Genomic DNA, 15,568 nt, shown 5'->3' on the forward strand with positions numbered 1-15,568 from the left:
ACTAAACAGCCCGACCGAATTACGTTAAAGCTAGTCAACAAGCCCCCTCACACTCTCAGAACATCTGAAATGTCATTTAAGACACACATCGAAATGATCCATCTTGAATGCATGGTGTGGAGGGGGGGCGGCTTCCCAGCTCCATCATGAAGGGCCCCAGCGTGCTGGAGGAGGTTGGGAAGGACTGGCCCCCTTTCTCCCGAGAGCCTCCGGGCGGGGCCCGCGGCCCGAGCGGCCGGCTGGGCGCCCTGCCGGTAGGGGGCGCCCGCACGCGGCCCGCGGCTGCGCGGCCGGCCCTCTCTGGGAGAAGAGGAAGCAACCAGAGAGACGGAGGAAGTCGCCCTGACGCTCAGCGCCGCAGTTTCCGAGCTGAGCCGGGGGCCCGCGGCCGGCCGCGCTCACCCGCCACGCTGGCTGCGCTCGGAGCGGAGGACGCGCGCGAAGGCGGGATGCTCCCGGCCGGCCAGACCGGCGAGGGGCCGGCCACCCCGGTGAGGCGGCCCCGGTGGCCCGGGGAGGGGACACAGGTGGCCCGGGGAGGGGGCACCGTCCCGACCTGGGGAGATGGTTTCAGGGAGGCGGCCCTGGCGGCCGGCTTGAGGACGTGGTTCGCGTGGCCTGGGGGCGCTGGCCCATGCCATCTGGTGAGGTGGCACAGCCCTCCGGGGGAGGGAGCCCCACTGCGGCGCTGTGATGGGCCGTCCCGGTGAGATGACACATCCCTCTGGGGAGGTAGCCCCGGCGGTTCTGGGGAGGTGACAGCGGTGGCCTCGGGCAGGTGGTGGTTTGTTTTTGGAACCTGCCTCGGACGGCTCTGACCGCGCAGGAAGGCCCCAGGGTTTGGGACCTCGCAGCCTTTCTGGGGGTGCCCTCTGGGAACCTTGTGTGAGTTCCGTTTATCACCTCCCTCTTAATGCGTCTGTCACACCTGTTCTCCTTCTAGGGCTGCTCTGAAGGTGGGGATGAAAGGAAGAACGTGGAGGAGAAAAGTAAGCAGACTCCACACACCTTAGCACTGTCCACCACGCCATCTCTCCAAACTCAGCCCTCCAGGGTCTGCCTCCGAGAGGGGTCTTTTAGATGAAGTGGTGGTGTTTTTTTCTTTTCTGTACAGTATGCTTGCATAATATTAAATACTGATTATAATGATACACATATTTTTGTCTTTCTAAAATTGTAAAATATGGGGTGATTTGGAGAAGAGCACTTCCTGACCCGTACCTAGGGTAGGGACTTGTGTGGTTTCCCTGGAGTTCTGCCCATCATACTGGGTTCATATAATTGTGGCCTGCCTGTTATTTGAACGAAGCACCAACTTACGGAGCATCAGGAATTTGGAGGGGCTAATGATCTAGGAGAGATGACCAACACCTTAATTGGGTTCAAAGGAATCAAATGATCACTGTTTAGTAAGACTTGACCAGTGAATTTTTGCTTAAAAATTGATCTGAGCCCTAGTCGGTTTTGGCTCAGTGGATAGAGTGTTGGCCTGTGGACTGAAGGGTCCCGGGTTCGATTCCCATCGGGAGCATATGCCTGGGTTGCAGGCTCAATTCCCCAGTAGGAGGCGAGCAGAAGGCAGCCAATCAATGATTCTCTCTCATCATTGATGTTTCTTATTTTTTAAAATATATTTTATTGATTTTTTACAGAGAGGGAGAGGGACAGAGAGTTAGAAACATCGATGAGAGAGAACACATCAATCAGCTGCCTCCTGCATGCCCCCTACTGGGGATGTGCCTGCAACCAAGGTACATGCCCTTGACCGGAATCGAACCTGGGACCTTTCAGTCTGCAGGCCGATGCTCTATCCACTGAGCCAAACCGGTTAGGGCATCATCATTGATGTTTCTATCTTTCTCTCTTTCTCCCTTCCTCTATGAAATCAATAAAAATGTATTTTAAAAAAATTGATCTGAGCCCTTGTCGGTTTGGTTCAGTGGATAGAGTGTCGGCTTGGGGACCAAAAGGTCCTGGGTTCTATTCTGGTCAAGGGCACATACCTTGGTTGCAGGTTCCTCCTCAGCCTGGGCCCTGGTTGAGACTCTTGCAGAAGGCAACCAATCAATGTGTTTCTCTCACATCAATGTTTCTTTCTGTCTTTCCCTCTCTCTTCCATGCTCCCTAAAAAAAAAAAAAATCAATGGAAACATATCCTCAGGTGAGGAAAAATTCATCTGAGAAGAACACAATGGATAATTTGGTTCTTGGATCTTGGACTGGACGAGGAAGAGGGAAAGGTTAATACCTCCATCTCCTAAGCACAGGAGTGTATGTCAGGGATGGGGACATTTGCCATTTTACTTAACTCATTGCTGAGCAGGCTTTTGGAAATCAAGAAATCTTTAGGGGCTTTTGGAGTGAAATTTTTGGGAGAGGAAAGGAAAAGCATGTAACAGCCATTCTATCAGAGGGTTTTTGGTTCTTCTGATCATGGCAAATGGTCTGGGAATGAGAGGTAAGAGAAAGGGTGCCCATGTTACCATATTAGCTTTAGGAGCTAGGCTTTCCGTTTACACTGATATAATCTGCATCAGAAAGAAAGCTCTAAGTACTCCGTAACACTTGACATATCAGAACTGTCACAGCTCGGCTCCTTTTCCTAAAGGGTTTTTGAGTACCCCATTTCTTTCAGTTAAACCCTCCCCTTTTCCACCTTTGCCCCATTCACATGCCTGGGAGTTGATGCCTGTTGAGCTATCATGTTAATAAAATGATAGACACAGACTGGACTTTATCCTTGTTCCTCCTTTGGCTTGGGCAACTTCTTTGCAATTAGGAGTGTTCTTTACAAAAAAAGAGAAAAGGAGAGACATAAAAACCTCCAAATCATCCATGTGTTATTTTGAAGAGTGTCTTTGACTAAGAACAGTCTATGCTGTATTTAAAAGATTATATCAAAAGAGTTAAATTTTGTAAGTGAAGATAGAATTTACTCCCTAAGCTGGAGAAACCTTAGCATTCACAGATATTCCCTCTGCACATAGCCCTGCCTGTGTCTGCAGATGTTCCGAATAAATCACTTGTTTTATTTAAGATAATTTAGAAAGAAGACATCGTGACTCCTCTATATAACAGTAGAGGGTTTTCTGTATTAATAGAAAATATTAATGTGGACCAGCCAATTCTGTTCATATTTGAAGGAGAAGAAAATAAGAGTATTGGGCTGAGAGTCAGAAAACATGGGTTTTAGTCCTATTTACAAACTAAGTTTAGGCTGGGAAAAAGTTATGATTTATAGTTGGGAAGTTGAGGCATAGACAGATACAAGTTTTGCTTCTACCTACTAGAGGGCTACTGATTCTTAAAGCATAAGAACCAGGTTTTCAATTCTTTTAAGTTGAATAAAAAAAAGGAAAATTTATTTTGGGAGTGTTGAGGAAAGGAACAAACTCAGTACTAAACACATAGGCATATGTTTTGTTAACCTTTAACATAAGTAATTAAACAATATACAATAGTTACATTTTCACTTTAGGCACATCTTTTCATATATTTTTTAAAAATATATTTTTATTGATTTCAGAGAGGAAGGGAGAGGGAGAGAGAGAAACATCAATGATGAGAGAGGATCATTGATCAGCTGCCTCCTGCACAACCCCTCCTGGGGATTGAGCCTGCAACCCCGGCATGTGCCCTTGACCGGTATGGAACCTGGGACCCTTCAGTCCGCAGGCCGATGCTCTATCCACAGAGCCATATCGGCTAGGGCCATCATTTTATTTTATCAGAAGTGACAGTTGTTTTGTGATGAGGCTAATTATCACCTCTTGGCTTTCTCTCATTACTGCGTTCTTAAAACTTTGTTTTTGGTAAAGAGCCAAGTTGTACAAGGGCAGCTCCAAGGAATAACAGAGGTGAAAGAGGTGAAGTCCAGCCAGTACTGCTCCCCAGGAGGCTCTGTTTTGTCTCCCAACTTTCTCTCTCATGCCACATATTTTTTTACTTATTTAAAGAAATTCTTATAGTCCTTGTTTCTAAATATATGCTAATTCAACCAACTGTTTAATTTGTTCATTAACTCACCATGAGTGGCTTGTTTAGAGAGGACCAAGTCCTTCAGGCAAACCTGAAGTAAAGAAATGCACTTTATGTTCACATTTATGCCAATGTTTGGTTTCCATGAAGCCACTCTCGCCTTCTCTGGGGTCTTATTTTATAGTATTTATTTTCATTTGGAGATCAGTCTACATTTTTACATCATCTTGCTTTTGTTTTCATTTTTAATTCCTAGGTACTACTCAAATCTAGGGAGAGTAAGCCCTGTATATGGAATAATTCAGGTTGTGGACTGAGTGTAGTTGAGCATGGTTAATATCAGGGAACTTAATGAGTGCACAGTGAAATGGAGTTACCATTATACCAATCTTGACCCAAAATTCAGGTTTTCTAAACTTCTCCAGGAAGAAGCAAACCATAAGTAACCAAAAGGGGATAGCTTATGGAAACAGATACTTCAAAGGGAAACGGTTTATCTTATCTTAGCACACTGGGGTGGAGTGGAAGGAGCAAGATATGACAGCCAACTGTGGGTCACGTCACTGCTACCTTCTTTGCTAAGAAGCTGCTGTGAGCCTTCAGGTTTCTCTGGGGGATAGGGCACGTTCAGAAAGCCACTCTGGCACAGATGGTCAGCAATGATGTAGCTAGAGATACTCTGGGAAAGAGGAGCAGTGCTGTTAGTCCACAAACTTAGGACAGTGGAAAATAATTCCTTTGCAATGGAATATGTGGTTTCTAGAAATTTGTTTTCTTAAGTGTTTTGTTTAAGTAAAAATGGCAAATTATTATAAGCCGTGAACTCTGGGAAATATCACATACTAAATGGGATGAGAGCAAAGCTACCAAAAGCCTGTCAGTGTTGCCTGTGCTACCACTCTTCTCTAAAAAAATAGTAGCCCTGTGCACGAATCCGTGCACCAGTAGCTCTCTGCGGGGCCTGGCCGTTCTGCGCCCGCTACCCAGAGGCCCTCCAAGCCCAGAGGCGCATCCGTGGTCAGGCATGGAATGCTTGCCTCGTTGCCGGGGCGATGACGCAAGTGTTCCCCCACCACCCCCCAGCCGCTCCATGCCTGCTGCCCAGAGGCCCTCTGTGGCCAGGGTGGAACCCTTGCCTGGTTGCCATGGTGATGAAGCAAGCATTCTGCCAGGCCGCTCACGTTGCCCGTTCTCAGCGGCCACCCCCCCAAGGACTAGGGAATTCTGGCGGGGCTGAGAGGACTGGGCGCCACCATCTTGTGGCTATGGGTGCCACCATCTTTGTGATGGAGTGATGGTTAATTTGCATATTACCCTTTCATTAGATAGGATGGAGCACCTGTTTTTGTCATTTAGTAAGTCCAGTGTGGCCGGCCCCAGTGGCTCAGTTGTTTGAGTGTTGTCCTATGCACCAAAAGATTGCCAATTTGATTCCTGGTGAGGCCACATACCTGGGTTGCAGGTTTGATTCCTGTTCTGGGTATATATGGAAGGCAACGGTCGATGTTTCCCTCTCACATTGATGCTTCTCTCTCTCTCCCTCCCTCCTTCCTCTCTCTAAGTATGTCCTCGGGTGAGGATTAAAAAATAATAAGTCCAGTGTGAATTAGTCCAAGACTAGTTTATTTGCCATGGAAAGAATCTCACTTTGGACTGTACACTCAGTGGATACATCAGTCATTTTGTTTTCCGTCAGAATTTGTGTTTTCTCTCACATTTCCTTTTTACATTTTTTTTCTGTTTCTGACATGAACATCTTCATACAGTGACATTTGAAGGTTTTAAAACTTTTTTACTCTTAACATAAGGAGGAATTTTTACGCTTTGGTCACTCTTTCAAATTTTTTTCATATACTTAAAATCTTTTAACCCTTTGCACTCGCTTGCTTTTTTCTCGATTCTTTTATTCTAATGCTAACCGTGTCGAGTCACACTCGACATCTGAGTGCAAAAGGTTAATACTATTTTTTTTTCTTGTAACATTTTGAAAACAAAGTCCTACCATCTGGTTCCTTACAGATTTTGAAAATATATTACTAATTTAATAAACACTGCCCAATAAAATCAGATTTGACCTTTTTATCCCCAGTAATAAAATAGATTATTAAGAAGTAAGGTCTCCTAGAAAACTTCAATATCTGTTTGTAACTGCATTATTATGCCAACATCTATTGAAACCTGTGGTTACTAGGACTTTAGGAATTTCTCATTCACTCTTTAGAAATTTTCTTAGCTCTTAAGCATTTTGTAATATTTGATCCATAGATTGCTTTATAGTTATTCATTTGGGCGTTTCTGTGTATGATAAACACACATAACATATATATAGATGTATTCACAGAAATATCCAAATGAATATATATAGTGTACATATGCATATACATGTACACTGAGTGGCCAGATTATTATGATCTCTGAACGCATAATAATCTGGCCACTCCGTGTGTGTGTGTGTGTGTGTGTGTGTGTGTGTGTGTGTGTGTGTATGAGGCCTGGTGCATGTATTCGTGCATGGGTGGGGTCCGGCCAGCCTGGCCAGGGGGAGGGTGGTTGGTTGGCCTGCCTCCTGGTTGAGGGGACAATTTTCATATTAGTCTTTTATTACATAGGATATACACTGAATGGCTAGATTATTATGTGTTCAGAGATCATAATAATCTGGCTACTCAGTGTATACACACTATATATACTCATTTGGGTATAAACTTTTTGTGTGTGTATATAATATATAATTTACTGTATATACATAGTTTTCTTTAATAACTTTTGAAGGTAGGTATAGTGCCTTTATCTTTTTTATTTCATTTAACTCTATAGTACTTACTGATATTAATTGCTTTTCTTTCATTTTAGGTGACATAAATATTGCAGCTCTTGTTGGAAATGAACAAGTCAGTGAAGTTACAGATAATGGTGATCTTTCTTCCTATGTGTCAGCATTTATAGAAAAGGAAGTTGGAAATGACCTTAAATCTTTAAAGAAGCTTGATAAACTCATAGAACAGATGACGGAAAATAAAATGCAGTTAGAGGAACAGGCAAGTATTAAAACTCACGGAAATAATATTAGTAATATACTCATAATTAATATAAACATGACCATTATTATATAGTAAATATGAATATGCAAGCTTATATATAGTTGAAATATGTATAGCTTAACATTTTATGATCAATATTGAGGCCCAGCGCATGATTAAACTGTGCGTGTGTAGGTTCCCTAGGCCTAGCCTGCCATCAGGGCCATGTCTGCTGCCCCGCGACACCTCGCACGCTCTGTGGACTCTGCCGCCCCTTGCCCTCCACCTGGATGCCAGGTTCTCACCTTCACCTGGGCCGGGCGTTCACCAACTTGGAGGATGCTTGTAGGCAGCAGCCCCATTGTGGAGCCGCTCTCGGCGCCCTCTCCTTGCCACGCCACCTGGTATGGGGATGCCGGGGTGCTCTTCTGCTCCGCAGGCCTCTGCTCCGTCTGGGCTCAGGTAGTAACCGCTGCCAGTTGCCGCACAACAGTTAACCCGGCAGGCTGGCGGCAAACGCAAGTGCACACTCCCTTACACTCCCCCTCGCACCTCTTAAAGGTTGGCACCGCCCTCTCTGATCCAGCCAATCCCGGAGCCCTGCTCCCCTGCCTCCAGCCAATCCGCTCGCCCATACCCCTCCCCCCCCCACCTCGGAGGCTCTCAGTCTTTTGAGCCACATTCTGAAGCCCGAACCTCGCAACCGGGTGAAGGCAGGGAGAACCTTCACTCAACAGGGAACTGAAGTCTGAGGCTGATTGTGACTGCAGCTCTGCTCGCACCTCTGCTCTCCGTTCCCTCCCATGGAGCCTGTCCTATTCCCTCCAGGCCTAGTGCTCAGGTCCCGCCCCTCCCTGACGTCAAGGGCCTATTCTGCCTTGTCATTGGCTGCCTCCTGGTGATAGATTGTGATGGCTTGAGGGCATCATGGCTTGATGGCATGATTACCACCAAGGCTTTTATTAATAAGACTAGAGGCCCGAAAAAAAAAAAAAAAAGACTAGAGGCCCGGTGCATGAAATTCGTGCATGGAGGGGGGTTGTCCCTCAGCCCAGCCTGTACCCTCGCCAATGTGGGATCCCTCTCACAATCCAGGACTGCTGGCTCCCAACTGCTTGCCTGCCTGCCTTCCCTCTCACAATCCAGGACTGCTGGATTCATCCCTCTGCTCCCTCTCACAATCCAGGACTGCTGGATTCATCCCTCTGGCTTCCAACTGCTTGCCTGCCTTCATCCCTCTCACAATCCAGGACTGCTGGCTCCCAACTGCTTGCCTGCCTGCCTTCCTGATTGCCCCTAACCGCTTCTGCCTGCCAGCCTGATCACCCCCTAACCACTCTGCTGCCAGCCTGTTTGCCCCCAACTTCCCTCCTCTGCTGGCCTGGTCACCCCTAACTGCCCTCTCCTGCAGGGTTGATCACCTCCAACTGCCCTCCCTTGCAGGCCAGGTGCCTCCCAACTGCCCTCTCCTGCTGGCCATCTTGTGGTGGCCATCTTGTGTCCACATGGGGGCAGGATCTTTGACCACATGGGGGCAGCGATATTGTGTGTTGCAGTGATGATCAATCTGCAGATTCCTCTTTTATTAGATAGGATAGAGGCCTGGTACAGGGGTGGGGGCCAGCTGGTTTGCCCTGAAGGGCATCCCGGATCAGGTGGGGGTTCCCTTGGGGCATGGGGCGGCCTGAGCGAGGGGCCTGTAGTGGTTTGCAGGCTGGCCACGCTCCCTGGCAACCCAAGCAGAGGCCCTGGTATCTGGAATTTATTTTCCTTCTACAATTGAAACTTTGTAGCCTGGAGCAGAGCCAAGCCTGGGGCTCCCTTCGAGGCTGGTAGCCATTTGTGTTGGGGTTATAATTGAAACTTTGTTGCCTTAAGCGGGTGGGCCCAGCCAGGGTGTGCGGAAAGCTTTGCTTCCCCTGTTGCCGGCGGCAACCCTGGCCTGCCCTCTCAAGCTCCATTCTGCCGCCATTTGTTTGAATTTGTTTACCTTCTATAATTGAAACTTTGTAGCTTGAGTGGAGGCTTAGGCCTGGCCAGGGCAGGTGGAAAGCTTGGCTTCCTCTGTTACCTAGGAAACCTTGCTCTCTGTGGCTGTAGCCATCTTGGTTTGGGTTAATTTGCATACTTGCTCTGATTGGATGGTGGGTGTGGCTCGTGGGTGTGTCGGAGGTATGGTCAATTTGCATATTTGTCTATTATTAGATAGGATAGGACTTGTTTTCCTATTAATATAAATCTTTTAAAATGGCTTTATGACATTTAAGTATGTTTTTACATACATCATTTATTTAACCAGGCCATTATTGGTGGACATTTTTGCTGTTCTGTTTTTATTATTACAAATAATATGAGAATAAACATAATTGTTCATCACCTTACCTTTCTGAGTCATAAATCTAACTGAATTATTTCCTTATTAAAAACTCTTATTGGAAAAAGCCCACATTCTCCTGAGGCACAAGATAATACCTGTGACCTGGTCTCTCTCTACCTATTTAGGCTCATCTTTTCTCTCTGTGTTTCTTTCTCACATCAGTGTTTCTTTCCCTCTCTCCCTCCCTCCTACCTCTCTCTAAGCATGTCCTCGGGTGAGGACAGTTTCTTTGAACTGTATTCTGTGCCCTAGTCAGATCTTTGCTGACTGAGCTGTTCCTCTGCCTGGAATGCCCTTACCTTCCATAGTTCCCTAAAAAATTCCTACCACTCCTACAAAAGTCTGTGCATGAACCATGCAAGCACAATTGCCTTGTACTTCAAAACCTTGCTACTCAAAGTGTGGAGCTCAGTCCCTACTTCAGACCTACTGAGTCTGACTAGGCCTTGTAACAAGATTTCTGGGTAATTCTTGTACGTTCAGGTTGGGAAGCATTATCTTAGTATATACCATTGCACCTAGCATCTCCTTTATTTCATCAACCCACTGTTGAAATATTGGCTTACATTTTTCTTCCATACCAACTGAGTTTTAATGGCAGATGCTGTGTCTTATTTATGTTTATCCCTAGCCTGGTACAGAGTGTCTAATCAGTGTTGATTAAATTAAAATTATTCTATAATTTTTTTATATTGTACTGATGCCTAATATTTGTATATATTCTTCTATGTGGCTGGAAAGTACTCTCTGAAAGTACTGAGCTTCATGAAAGCAGATCCAAAGATGCTTACAGGGGGTCAGTGTGATGTACCTCTCCCTACTTAGGTTTGGTTGGTACAGGATGCAGAAATCAGATCTTTCTTTTGGAGCTTTTAATTGATAATTTTCAATTCTATTAGAACAAACATGTATTTTGAAGGTAATGAATGAATAAGAAAGGCTATGCAAATTTTATCTGATGGCTGCTGTTTTTTGTTTTTGGTATAATCAGGTACTTACGATTTCATCAGAAATCCCTAAAAGAATTCAGAATGCCTTAAAAAATGCAGAAGAATCAAAGCAGTTTCTTAATCAGTTTCTGGATCAAGAGACTCATCTCGTCAGTTCCATTAATAGCCATTTGCTGACCGCACAGCCCTGGATGGAAGATCTTGGGGCCATGATTAACCAAATTGAAGAGATAGAACGGCATCTCGCTTACCTTAAATGGATTTCACAAATTGAAGAACTAAGGTAAAATGGGTTTCTTTGTTCTCATAATTATTATTTTCCTTTGAGGCTCTGTCTTAGAGATTGCATGCATGCCATTAAATAATTGAGTTAATTAAAGATTATAATAATGTAATTTTACCAGTTGTTATTAAAGTAGCATTATGATAATGATTCTTTTCCTTTATTGTGAATGAATATAAACTTTTCAGGGAGCTTAATTTGCATTTGAAAGAAAGTAATCTAATTAAAAATTTAAATCTTATAGTTGTATTTGAACACATGATAAAAACCACTTTTTATAATGCCAGTTTAATAACATATTCCCTCAGTGTGATAATAATCCTTTTTTACTTTTTAGAGATGGTCACTTAATGACATAGATTACTTTCACTATAATTTGAATTTTTTCCAGTGGGCATCATCTAATAAGAGCTACAAGTGTTCTTAGTTGAATAAGAGTTTTACTTTTTTTCCCTAGCACAGTTATTTCTCTTTTTAATAACATCATTTTTCCAGTAGGTCTTTTGTGATACATCTCTATTTCTAGCTCTCTTTTTGAATTGAATACATATCACTGGTGGTGATTGTATCAGTATTACCTTTCAATTAAGCTAAGTTAACATTTCTACCTAGGCTGGCAGATTATTTGGTTTTATGATATAGTCCCCCAGCCCCTCTAAACTATACTATTTCATTTTTGCTTTGCTTTAACTATTTTTCCCTCAAAGCTGTCAGCAACCATTAAGGGAAAAAAGTCATCCGAGAGTCTTGATGTCTCATTTTAAATGTATCATCCTATATAATAATTCCTATGTAATAAAAGGGTAATATGCAAATTGACCGAAAGGCAGAACGACTGGTTGCTATGACATACACTGACCACCAGGGGGCAGACACTCAACATAGGAGCTGCCCCCTGGTGGTCAGTGCGCGTCCACAAGGGGAGCGCCACTCAGCCAGAAGCTGGCTCATGGCTGGCGAGTGCAGCGGCAGTGATGGGAGCCTCTCCCTCCTCTGCGGCTGTGCTAAGGATGTCCTAAGGGGAGTGGGCCTAAGCCGGCAGTTGGACATCCCCTGAGGAGTCCCGGACTGCAAGAGTGCTGGGCTGAGGGAATTTCATGCACTGGGCCTCTAGTAGTTTATATATTTTATGTTATTTCTTCTAAAGATACCAGTAATACTGTATCACTTTGTCCTGCATATGTTTCCTGAGATTTTAAATAATTTTACTATCAGTACAATACAAAAATCTTTGCATACATGTTTTACCTTTACAGAAAAAGTGATATGCCTAAGATTGTAGCATTATTAGAAATTCTAGAAGTTGACTTAAGCTTTTTAGAGTGTCTCTTTGTTTAGATAAATTATTTACAGTGAAAGAATTTTTTAAACCTTGCTTTAGTTTACTTCTTTTTTCCTTGCCTTCTGAAAGAAAATACTAAAAAGGGATAATATTAATAACCTTATTAAGTTATTGTAATAAATTCTAACCTTATTAGGTAAAAGCTTCAGTCTTGTAGTAGCCAAAACAATAGATTAATTAAAGTAGGGCCATGGTTATGGGTAGCCTTTTTCTGGTGTTGAAATTGTTTAAAAGAAAATATGTCCAGGGAGTTACATTAGAAATAGGAATCAAACTCATAATCAAGTAGAGCAGTTAAGACTTTTTTTAATAACATGTTTTTTCCCTGTAGGTATTTTGTGATACATCTCTATTTCTAGCTTTCTTTTGGGCTCCTGAGACTTTCCTTATCTCTTAATTTCCCTTTAGTGACTATTTTTATTCTGTAGCGCTTTCTTTTTTTAAAGAGTAGTTTCTTCTTTCTAGAAGTAGCATCTTTACATTTAACCCTGTTTCTTGAATACTACAGTTCAACAGTATCACTCTGAATGAACCCTATAACCCTGGCTTTTCCTATGCTCTGAATGTCATTCATGCTTCATGTTGTGTGGAGATCTAATCCAGGTCGGTACTCCTGTATTCTGTGGTTATTTGTACATTTTAAAATTTCTTTTATAACATATAGACATTTCTTTAACATGGTAGTCTTTGTTTTAACATAATGTAACACTTAGTTTGGATTTATATCTTCAAAGTGGGAAATCGGTGAGATTTGCTATAACACATAGGGAAGAACCTCATACAGCAGTTAATTGGGCATGCTAACCGTCAGAACAAGAGCAACTACCAGCATCTTTTTTTTGTTGTTGTTAATCCTCACCCGAGGATATTTTTCTATTGATTTTTAGGAAGAGTGGAAGAGAGAGGGAAAGACAGAGAGAAACATCGATGTGAGAGAAACACATCGACTGGTTGCCTCCTGCATGAGCCCCGACCAGGGCCTTGGCTGGGGAGGAGCCTGTAACCAAGGTATGTGCCCTGACCGAAATCGAACCCGGGACCCTTTGGTCTGCAGGCCAGTGCTCTATCCACTGAGCCAAACCGGCTAGGGCTCCTAGCATCTTAATTACAGAAATGGTGGATTTGGTGATGCCCAATGGGGTAAAAAAATAGTATTTTAAATTCTGAGAGTAACTATAAAAGACAAGATCTGTTGGAAATTTTAATTAAAAAATATTAGTAAGGGAGAAGAAAGAAAAGTGAGAGAATGAGTGTAGGGGATGGCTAAAAGGGCTGGCAGAATAATACAAACATGAGCTTGGTGTTCTTATTGAGGCCCGAAACAGTGACAGTGGGAACCTCAAGCAGCTCCTGGAGATAGGAGAGGAAAATACTAGTGCAGGTAGAGCTGGCAGGGTGGGCTACACCTTTCTCTTTGTGCAGAGGCACTGTGTCTACCCCAGGAGCATGACTGACCTGCACACCCAACCAGGGAGGAGAGTCCCAGCACATAGTCATCTTCCAGCACAGTGGCCAAGCGCACAGGGAGAAGGAGCATAGGCTGCCTAGTGGAGAACTTATTTCAGGTTTCCTGCAGGGGTGACCCCTGAACTGAGATTCATTACTGAAAAGGTTACATTTTATTCCTTATTCTTAGATGACTTTAAGGTATGGAATATATTATTTTTATAAAAAGAAACAATTCATTTTTAAATAAAATGTTTTGCTTTACAGAGCCCAAATGGTAGCTCATAGGCTGAATTTGTCCTAAAGATATGTTGAATTTGGCTTGTTTTAAACAATTTGAATAAATGGTTTGCTTTTACATGAAAATCTTTGTTCTTTTTAAATTCCTCTCCTGAGGATATGGTTTGGGTTTGTTTGTTTGTTTGTTTGTTTTTAATTGTATTTTAGAGAGAGGGGAACGGGGGAGGGGGAGCCCGGCGATCAAACCTGCAACTTAGGTATGAGCCCTGATCAGGAATGAAACCTGAAACTTTCTGGTCTATGGGACAATGCTCCAACCAACTGAGCCACCTAGCAGGAGCTTATGTGAAATATTGTTAATCTTCCTTTCTAGAAAAATTTTAAGATTTGGCCACATTAGACCCACACTTTAGTGTGGCAACAATTGACTGGAGCCTTAGGATACTCTATTACCCACCCACTTTGCTTTTTTAAATTTACTTTCCCTGTTCGGCCTTTGTAAGCATTTGAGTTTGCAACCCTTGCTGTAGAGCTTACCTTAAATTTTATCTCGAACTTTTCTAGCGAATTTGAAAGGCCTGGGCTCTAAGGTGTCTAAAATTCAGTTCTTTATAATCAAATTCAACTGGGCAAAGTAGGTAAAGATTGAAGACTACCATATTTGACCCTACCAGATGCCACCCACATTATTCCCTTGGATTAAGATACTAAAGACTACAAAAAAAGAAAAAAAAAAAGTAATAAAAACTTCTGTAAGAGGCAGATTTATCAGAAATGAGCAGTGCCTGAGGGAATGTGACCCAGGACAAATGTGTCCCGTTGGGAGGAGTAGGAAGGGAAAGGTGTAGGGAGGGTCTTGACCATGGGCAACTGTTCTTAGAAGGGTGCTGAATTTGAAGACTAGGCTCCCAGAGACATGGGTATCAGGTAAAAAAGCCACTTCTATGTGGTGCTTCTTTCTTCCTTGGATTAATTTTATATAAAACAGGAGGGAGAAGCAGTTTTTCTGCTTTGGAATTATTTTGAACTGTCTTTAAAGTTTGCTTTGCCTTGTTTTGCAGTGATAACATTCAGCAATATCTGATGACCAACAATGTCCCTGAGGCAGCCTCTACTCTGGTGTCTATGGCAGAACTTGACATCAAGCTTCAGGAATCATCCTGTACTCATCTTCTTGGTTTCATGAGAGCCACTGTTAAATTCTGGCATAAAATTCTCAAGGACAGGCTTACAAGGTAAGGAATTTACTCATATTTTATGGCAATTACTTTCAGATAGATATTTGCTGATCGTTGGATTTTATTGAAATATGTGTATTACTTTTCTGTTACAGTGATTTTGAGGAAATTTTAGCACAGCTTCATTGGCCGTTCATCGCACCCCCTCAGTCTCAAACTGTTGGCTTAAGTCGACCAGCCAGCGCTCCTGAGATATATAGTAACCTGGAGACACTATTTTGTCAGCTTCTGAAACTACAAACCTCGTATCTTTGTTGGAGTTAAAACTTACTAAAATTTATTTTTCTATGGTAGATTTGTGACTAGAGAGTAAAACTTTTTGAAAGTGGCCAAAAGCCAAATGGGACTGGTTTGGACCTGATCTGTATAAGCTCACGGAGTAGTAGATTGTTTTCTTTCATAGTGAACTGCATGTGGTTGGGAGGGCAAGGGTCAGCCTAAAATACGTAACTGACCCAAGTTTGACTCACATAATCTCTTGGGACAGTAGATAAAAATGGGTAATTGGGAGGAAACCTATTAACTTAGTGTTAATTTAATAAAATGATTATTTGAATGTGTTTTTTTACTACTATTTTTTATTTTAAGAAAGACATATTAATTCTAATAACATTTTTCATGCGTTTTCTAACTAATGTATAGGAAGATTACATATTATCAGTATTATAATTTTTACTTAGTATCTTATATCTTT

General features: G+C 43.0%; 1 protein-coding gene across 2 annotated transcripts in view; it reads left to right on the forward strand.

Moving 5' to 3' along the window:
* The first annotated feature begins 337 nt into the window (after window positions 1-337).
* RINT1 (RAD50 interactor 1) overlaps window positions 338-15,568 on the forward strand; it is a 33,139-nt gene continuing 17,908 nt past the window's right edge. Inside the window, exons 1-6 of one of the 2 annotated variants that reach the window (XM_079785524.1) lie at window positions 338-491; window positions 944-989; window positions 6,832-7,016; window positions 10,367-10,608; window positions 14,698-14,871; window positions 14,970-15,119. In XM_079785524.1, coding sequence (XP_079641650.1) covers window positions 450-491; window positions 944-989; window positions 6,832-7,016; window positions 10,367-10,608; window positions 14,698-14,871; window positions 14,970-15,119 — 839 coding nt within the window. In that variant the 5' untranslated portion in view covers window positions 338-449. Of the gene's footprint in view, window positions 492-943; window positions 990-6,831; window positions 7,017-10,366; window positions 10,609-14,697; window positions 14,872-14,969; window positions 15,120-15,568 lie in introns of those variants that run through there. The other variant, XM_079785525.1, reaches the window with a different exon arrangement.

This window comes from Cnephaeus nilssonii (assembly GCF_951640355.1).
Source record: "Cnephaeus nilssonii genome assembly, chromosome: 12".
Lineage (NCBI taxonomy): Eukaryota > Metazoa > Chordata > Mammalia > Chiroptera > Vespertilionidae > Cnephaeus > Cnephaeus nilssonii.